Source organism: Pteropus alecto, unplaced genomic scaffold (assembly GCF_000325575.1).
Source record: "Pteropus alecto unplaced genomic scaffold, ASM32557v1 scaffold86, whole genome shotgun sequence".
Lineage (NCBI taxonomy): Eukaryota > Metazoa > Chordata > Mammalia > Chiroptera > Pteropodidae > Pteropus > Pteropus alecto.
In genome coordinates this window covers 34481961-34490967 of record NW_006442109.1, presented here as the reverse complement: position 1 = coordinate 34490967, position 9007 = coordinate 34481961, and the positions used below count along the sequence as shown (strand labels likewise).

Genomic DNA, 9007 nt, shown 5'->3' with positions numbered 1-9007 from the left:
TTAGAGTAAGGATACATCATAGGTTGCACAGTGTCCTTTTCATTGTATTGCATTAGGAGATTGTGTTGTCCTGCTTTTAATGATGTTAAGATTTGATCAGTGGATTCCAGATCACCCTGACCCATCTATTATAAAGTTCTGCTTGAGCCTTTCACCTAATGGTTTTAGCGGCCATTGATGGTGTTTGCCTAGATCTGTTATTTCATTAGTGGTTGAAAATTGGTGAATTTATTTTATAATGAAGAAATTTTATTTAGTTACCCTGAAATACAGTTGGTATAGGAAAGGCAGGATAATTGCTTGATTCTTTCCCTTTATTATATTTCAGAGTTAAGAATTTCTTTTTTTTAAAGCAATTGCAAAAGTGACTAGATTTTAGAAATATCATTTTGGATATTTCACATATTTGCATTTCAGTTCATTACATTATTTATTTTTAGTGTCATATTATTCCATTTTTAGCCAGTAGGAACCCCTTCAATTTGGCTTTTCAGTCCTTGGCATGACCCAGTTATTTTAATAGCTTGTTGCCTATTTCCAGAGCTCATCTTACATAAATTTGAGGTTATAGAACTTTAAATTAATTTCTTTAATTTTTATACTGGTATCTATTTCCTTGGTATTTAAAATCTTAGTTCTAAATGATGTTTACATATTTTTTATTTTTTATTTTTTTGTTTCTCTTGTACCAGACAATTGTAATTGTATAACTTGCACAATAAAGAACCAAAGTTAAGGAAGTGCTCAAACAACACAAACACTACTGTCTTATGGAGTCCAGGCTCTTTTTCTTTTTTTCTTCATAGCCGGTCCACCATATTCTTGTGGGGTGCCTCTTTTAACATAAAAAATATGTGGCAAGTGTTTGTACAAAAATAGTACTTGGTTAAATAACCTAATGTCATTTACAAAAGGCCAGACAGCCCTGGAGGCAGAGAGCTTTTACTGCCATTATTAACAGCAACAGTATGGAAAGTAGCCCATGTCTAGCACAGTATTGAGTAGGTACTCAGTAAGTATTCTATTTTTTTTTCATCCTAGATTTGGGTGACTTCAAAAGACCCTACTAGGCTAGTATCCTAAAAGAATAGTGTTTCCAGAAGTTTTCACATTGTTGAAAGGAATAATCTATGTTTACTTCTTAGAGATTTGTTGTTTTACTCTTGTTGGAGAGGGAGCCACGTTCTCCAAGCAATACTGATTGAGTTCTTCCACTCTCAGATTAAAATTTGTATATGAAAATGAGTTCTGTTAATACAGAGAAAACAGACAGTTATTTGGTGCTGGTGTATCTTCAATACCAAAGAGAAACTAACTTGGTTTACTTTTTTCCCCAGATGATGGGCATAAGAAAGCTCGAAATGCTTATCTCAATAATTCCAATTATGAAGAAGGAGATGAATATTTTGATAAAAACTTGGCACTCTTTGAGGTAATATTTGGGAGAAAACTAGGACAGATTTTAGGAACAGAGATTTTAAGATAGCTGTTTTCTCTTCCATTGAGTTTAAAACTACAGGCTGGATAATTTAATAACTAATTGTTAAAATACAATACTTATAACTTTCCAGTCTATATAATTTAATACTAATTAATGAGTACTGATTAAATTTATATGAAATAAAGAAGAGAATGTTGACATTGCAGGCATATAGAGAACCTTGCTATCTAATTCAGCTCGGATTTAAATGTTTACTTTGGAATTATCTTCTAAGTATAAAGTAGTATATTTTTCAACTGTATGTTTGGGCAGACTGTAATTTACCTTTAAACTGCTAACCAAAAATCAATGTAGGAAGCAGACTACTAGATTCAGAGGACTTATGTGTCTTATCTAAGACAGCCCAGTTGTTGAGAGGACCCAGCACTGCCTTTGTTTGGCTTTGGACAATCATGTGAGTGCCACTTCTTTCAGTGTGCCTGTTTTTTAAACGATGTGATATTGTCTCTCAGTTTCCTTCAAGAAAAGGTGTGAAGTGAATATTTAGTTCAGTCACAAAAGTTTTTCATTGACCTGTCCATTCTTAATGCTATAAGTAATAGCCATAAGTGTTAGTAGAATGTTAATAGCCTAAAGAAAGGGAGTGCTGTGGTTAAAGATCCTATTATCAATGCTGTTTATAACATTACAGCTGTCTGTAGGGGCCAGTATGATCTTGTCTTTAAAGTTAAGCTATTAGAATCATAAAACTTTTCATTTAAGAATTTATAAGGATTTATGTAGCCCTGATTAAGTGTAATATTTTAATAGAGGGGATAAAGTCTCATTGATAAATTTTCTTAAAATATTTACCTGTGAAATATTTTCTCATTTACTTTGCAATTTTCTGGTAGGGTGGTCATTTTGATGCTTATTTTTAATGTTTTCTTTATTACTCATTTCTTCCATACTTCTGGTTTTATAGGAAGAAATGGACACCAGACCAAAGGTGTCTTCTCTCCTCAACCGCATGGCCAATTACACTAATCTGACCCAAGGAGCAAAGGAACATGAAGAAGCAGAGAATATCACTGAAGGGAAAAAGAAGCCCACCAAGGTGAGACATTAGAAAACATGGGTAAATAAGAAGAGTCCTATATATAAGAAAGGAGGAAATAGCCAGGGCATCACTCTAAGCTCAGTAACTACTGAATGCTTGATGTATACCAAACACTGTTCTGGGCACTGGGGTCATAGCACAAACAGAACGTACGGTCAGGGCAGAGGATGTTGCTCTTTTAGAGAGATTGGTCAGGGGAAGCCCTTCTGATAGGGTAATATTTGAGCAGAGACCTAACTAATATAAGGGAGTTATAGCCAGGAGAAGAGCATTCTACCGAGAGAGAAGAGCATTTCAAAAGAAGAGTGTTCATACTCATCTCCGGATGCTCTCTCTTTGTTGTGAAGTTGTTGAGTTTTTGAAAGACCGAATACCAAGTCTTTTCTCAAAATGAAAATATGAAACAATATTACAAGTTAGCTTTCTGGATTTTCTGGGGTTAAAAAAGTGACCCTCTGATCTTTATTTTACCAACGACTATAGAAAATTTATACAAAATTCTGAAGATCAAGCCATTATTTCATTTTTAGATGAGAAGAGAAAGCTAACAGCTTTGAACAACAGAAAATTTTAAGTTGTTGAGGTACACTTAAGTTTATTTGTGGTCAAATGCCTATGTGAAAACATGTGGGGACCTATGAAACAAAAATGTATAGCTCTAGGAATAATAAAAGATATGATGATAGACATTTATAAGATAGAGATTTTATATGTGCCTTTTTAAAGATATTGCTTAAACTTATTATCTCTGCTTTGAGATTAATATGGTAGTTGGCAGTGAGTTTTCATATGAAAGTAAAGGGATAAAGACATCTCTTTTAGATAACTATATAATTTTTTTTTTTTTTGTCAACATCTTTATTTCCAGACACCCCAGATGGGTACCTTCATGGGCGTCTACCTCCCGTGTCTACAGAATATTTTTGGAGTGATACTATTTCTACGCCTTACCTGGGTAGTGGGCACAGCTGGAGTTCTTCAAGCCTTTGCAATTGTTCTTATCTGCTGCTGCTGTGTAAGTCCTGAGGCAGCTCCTGGAGATCACCTAGAACCTTGCGAGCACTCAAGAGTTTATGCAGTTGACCTCTTTGGGAATAAAACAAAGAATACTAAGGAAAGACTCATTTCAATATGAGATTATTTTGATATTAAAATTGAAAAGATTTTCAATTATTTAGTGTCATTTATTCACTGCTTATTATCTATAATGCAGTGTACTAGAAATTATAATGGAAGATTTCTCCAGGAAGTAGAAGATATAGCCTACCAAGGATTCAGAATACAAACTATTTGAGCCTTGTAGCACCAAAGTTGTTAACAGAAAATGTTAGAAAATGGGATATAGTACACCAGCATAGTGTTGAGAAACGAAACTGATTATTGTTTGGAGGTGAAGAGTATGTGTTTTATTTTGAAGTCTCATCCATTATCTCTTCCCCAGAAATTCAGATGTTTTTTCCAGGTCTTCTCTCCACCATACTGAAAACATTTTGTTCTTCCTTTAGTTTAAATTCTTTTTATCCATGTTTTCCAACCACATCTATCAATTTTATTATAAGTTGAAAGATTAGTTTTTTAGTTACTATTTTATTATTCAACTATCAACTGAACTTTTTTTTACTGTCACCATTATACCCTCCATGTTCATTATGCTCAGCTCAGTACTATACAAAGCTGGGTAAGCAGTCATAGTCCAGTCATGAACAGCTTAAAATTAATGGTACCATGATTTTTTTTTTCAGTTTCTTAGTTTTGAAACTTCAGGCCCTTGTTTGGCTCCCTGATTGCTTCTCACGTACGATCAGCTACCAAGGTCAATCATGTCTCCTTCTGAAATCTCTTACATTTAACCTTTTCTTTGTATTGCCACTACTACCACTGCAGTCCTTACTTCTCACTGAACTACTATAATAGCCTACTAACAAGTCACTCTGCCTCCACCTACTCCCTCTGTACAGCCCATTCTATATTCTGCTACCAGGTAATGTTTTTAAAATACAGTGTTTATGAGCTCAGAGGTCTTTCATGGTTCCCTTCCTTACTGAATATTGTTCTTGTTATTATAGCCAGTCTTTAATCAGTTTTTAACCTGTTTTTCAAATTATTTTAAGTAGAAGACCCAGGGAGAGATCAGTGGTCCTTAATAGCACCTAACCTACTGATTATGATGTAGGGGCATTTTCACAGAATACTCCAGATAATAGTAGTCTGACTAGTATATTGAGTTGAACCACATCATCTCATTTTCATACCAATTAGGTATGACAGGCAACGCCCTCCATAAAAGTAGATAGAGGTAAATGTTTGATAAGTGCTCGGAAGTCCAAAGAGGGGATAGTAGTACAGAAATGTCCTCTTTATATAGTAACAATCTTCTTCCTTCCCTTTCTTTACAGACAATGTTGACTGCTATCTCCATGAGTGCCATTGCAACTAATGGAGTGGTGCCAGGTTAGTAGGCTAAATTCGGACTCCCAGGATTGTCAATAATTTCTGTATGTTTATGCTGTAAAGCCAGAGGTGCAGACTTCCAAGGAATAGAATACTATTTAGTCTATTGGCCATAGACACTAATACTATTTGATTTTAGGATACCTTTAAAAAAAAAATCTTTCTGTTTCAGAATCTTTAATTTCTGTTGCATTTTTAGCTTCTTTTATAGTTAGAATATATTTTATTGGGCTCTTTTATGTCTGCAGTAAATATTCTCTGTTATTTTTTTAATACTGACAAATTGTGCTGCTTCGTGGAACATTAGTTGTGCAGTATATCCTGCTATAAAGGTTTTATCTTTTACTTCCCACTAGCAAATCTACTTTTTATCACATTCAAAAACCTGAAAAATTTAACCATAATGTATATTTTTATTCTTATGACTTGTTTACATTTTTCTTACTAATATACTTTCTTTATCCTAATCATCTTCTACTTTGTCTTTTAGCTGGGGGCTCATACTTCATGATTTCCAGGGCACTGGGCCCAGAGTTTGGTGGGGCTGTTGGCCTCTGCTTTTATCTTGGTACCACATTTGCAGCAGCCATGTATATCCTTGGTGCCATTGAAATTTTTCTGGTGAGTAATGACTTAATTGTGTTCTAAAGTATAAAAAATACATGAATTTGAATTTATTTTGTTCTATGATATCAAAGCTTCTGAGAGATCAGCTATAGGAATCAAGTGATTGACTGCAATCAGCTAACCTGTTAAAGGCTTACCTTGTTTTATTATGCTTCACCTTATTGTGCCTCTATCACACTTTGTAAACATATGTTGGCCTCCTAGTGTGAATATAAGGCAGAAAGATGAGAGTGTCCTTTCCCTGCCTACTCCTTCCCCTCCACCCAATCATCTCTTCTCTACCACCTCAACCAAGTAGTTAAGGTCTCCAAGGAAGACTTGTGCTAATTGGGGAAAAGTGAAATAAAGTTTGTCTTTTTTGATATATTTATTTTAATGAAATAAAATGTTTTTCATTTTTTTATTTACTGGGATATATTTTTTACTATTTAATGATAGCAGAAATAGGACTCAAGAAAATTGTTGGTTATTTTATAAAACCCTTTGAATAAGCAATTAATTCATTCCTTCTTTTTTCCAAAATAAGGAAATATAGATATTCAAAGCACCATGTAGACTTAAAAAAATCAATCCCATTTCCATAGGCATTCTAGATCCAAATAGGAGTTAGGCTAAGTTTATAGCCATTTTCTGTCTCATCTTTGCTTTCCATTGTGAAAGCAAATGCAAACTACAACATCCTTTTACTTGATTACTTTGAAATTACCTAATTTTCTACTTCTTTTGCTTTACAGATATATATTGTCCCCCGGGCTGCCATCTTTCGTAGTGATGATGCACTCAAGGAATCAGCAGCCATGCTAAATAACATGCGTGTCTATGGCACAGCCTTCCTGGTCCTCATGGTTTTGGTGGTATTCATCGGCGTACGCTATGTGAACAAGTTTGCCTCACTTTTTCTGGCCTGTGTCATTGTGTCCATCTTGGCCATCTATGCTGGAGCCATCAAGTCGTCTTTTGCCCCTCCACACTTCCCGTATGTGTCTATCTCTCTGACTAACCATTATTATTCAGTAGTCATTGACAGTATCTGATGATGTGACCATTTCAAGTCAGAATTTCACAGTGTCTCTGAGATTTCCCTTTTGGTTAAGCCTAGTTTGCATCTAGACAGGAAGCCTCCCAGCAAATTATGTCATGTTGATCCTTTTCCTCATGTCCCAAATATAGAAATGGAAGCTGTAACCATCATTTGGATGTAGGTATTAGGGTTTTTCAAAATTGTCTGATAATGATTGTGCATATTCAAACAATTCATGAAGGGCTTTGCAAACAGCATAGTTTTTGTCAACAACCTTTATAAAGTATTAAAATGTTGAATTGTTTGTGTTAATGAAAAATCAAGAGAGTCAAAGGAAATCTAAACTCCTACCTAAATACTTGTAATCCATTAAATTTTTAGTTGTTAGCACCACAGTGGACTTCCTAGTCCTATAAAATACAGGGAAATAAATGTCACCTTATTTGCATTTATATATCTGTGTATAGATTATATTGTATACCATAAGTAATGCAGGTGCCTTAAAGTATATTTTTTGAAATAATGGATTTGTACAGATGTGACTCATAGACTCACCTGTTTTTCATTTGACTACTGGCATAAGGACTAACCAGCAGAGTGTTGTTTGTAATCTTTGAAAAGTCATCTGGATCATCCAGGGAACAAACTCATCAGTCCTATGTTGATTTTTCAAGATGGAAAATTAGGCTCATAGAGATTAAATTAAATGATTTGTCCCAAAGTTAATTAATGGCATAGCAAGAACATGAACTCTGTGATTTTCTGACTCCCAGTCCAGTATTTCTTCTACTATGCTAAATGATATCAGCAATAGATTCCATCATGAAGTTTCAGTCCGCTCACCTAGGGATTGCAGACTGGCCAAAGATCCATTTTAGAGTCATTCAAGTACTAATGGCTGCTTCTGGCCATATCTTAATTTGAGAAATTCCATTTCGTCTCTAGTTCTCTTTCAAAACTTTTTATTTTTTATTTTTTTTTATGGATGAAAGGTCATGATGTATGGTATTTTTTTAACCCTTTTCCTATTTAGGAAAAAAAGGTGTAGCCCACTGCCAGCATTAGTTAATTTAACATCACACATAGAAATGCTATGTTTTCTAGGATTTGACATTTTCAGCAATCAAACGTTACTCTATTTTGTAAATAGAAATATCACTACTAAAAACAATGCTATCAATAGAATGATGTCATTTGTTTCCAAAGACTGTCGATACGCTAGAGCGATGTGAAAATAATAACGAAAAACGAGCTATTTCTTGGCAGATTTGTGGGTCAAGGTTAGGACTGTAATCTGCTAGTTATCTCGGAGTAAACGCTGCAACCTCAAGCGCCACCAGCAGGTATTCAGCAAAACAAAACAAAAATATACCTGTAAAACAAAACAAAAACCTAGAGCAATGCATGAAACAAGACTGGGAAATGTTGAGAGTTGTTGAAGCCGAGTAATGGCTGCAGGGTACATTAAGTATTTATGCTGTCATTTTGCAGATTTTAAATGTTGCTTTGTTTCTTCTGAGAGATATTTTAACTGTGGGTTTATTATTCCTTTTTTCGTATTTGTATCTCTGAGTTTAAGAAAAAAATAAAATCAGCAGTGACTGTTTGTATTATCCTTAAATATCCTCACTCCCACTGTGTCTAGGCTTAAGTTCAAAAACAATTTTCTCTTAGGCCACAGATGGATGTGCTTTTTAATTTTAGCCAAGCTGTCTTCCTCCAAACAGTAGCCAGAAGGTTTGACTTTTAGCATAACATTTTCAAGGGGTTTGTTGTGACATAAGGCTTTCCTAGACCAAAAATAAAATTAGTGGAAGTTTTTTTGGTAAGAACAAAAAGATTCTAGGATTCTTTTAGACCTAACAATTGGTTAATAACCTGGACATTTTGGAAGATGAGTCAGCACAGTGTCTTCAGACAGTTCTGTTTAAATTCGATCACTATCACCAGCACCTGTATGACCTCAGGCAGACTACCTTATCTCCCCAAACTTCAGTTCCTTCATCCACAGAATCAAAATACTAATACATATTATGTGAGGTCACTGTAAGGATTAAATTGGCAAGGCTAGTCAATAAATAATAGTTTCTTTCCATGACAGTAGATGCTCTCAGAGATGAGATTTTTTGTTCTTTACTAGCCCTATTATTTACTAACCTATTTCTAACCCATTTTCTTTTTTAAAATCTTTTTCCTTTGCTTCATCTTTCTCCCTGTTTGTTTTTACTTAGTGTCTGCATGCTGGGTAACCGGACTCTTTCATCAAGACACATTGACGTTTGCTCTAAGACCAAGGAAATGAACAACATGACAGTACCATCAAAGTTATGGGGCTTCTTCTGTAACTCAAGTCAGTTTTTCAATGCCA

General features: G+C 34.7%; 1 protein-coding gene across 1 annotated transcript in view; it reads left to right on the top strand.

The window, feature by feature from the left end:
- Window positions 1-9007, top strand: part of SLC12A6 (solute carrier family 12 member 6) — an 80957-nt gene that overhangs the window by 50307 nt on the left and 21643 nt on the right. Inside the window, exons 3-9 of the mRNA XM_015595857.2 lie at window positions 1338-1432; window positions 2406-2537; window positions 3409-3555; window positions 4937-4991; window positions 5482-5612; window positions 6353-6594; window positions 8871-9003. Of these exons, the coding sequence (XP_015451343.1) occupies window positions 1338-1432; window positions 2406-2537; window positions 3409-3555; window positions 4937-4991; window positions 5482-5612; window positions 6353-6594; window positions 8871-9003 (935 nt within the window). The remainder of the gene's footprint in view (window positions 1-1337; window positions 1433-2405; window positions 2538-3408; window positions 3556-4936; window positions 4992-5481; window positions 5613-6352; window positions 6595-8870; window positions 9004-9007) is intronic.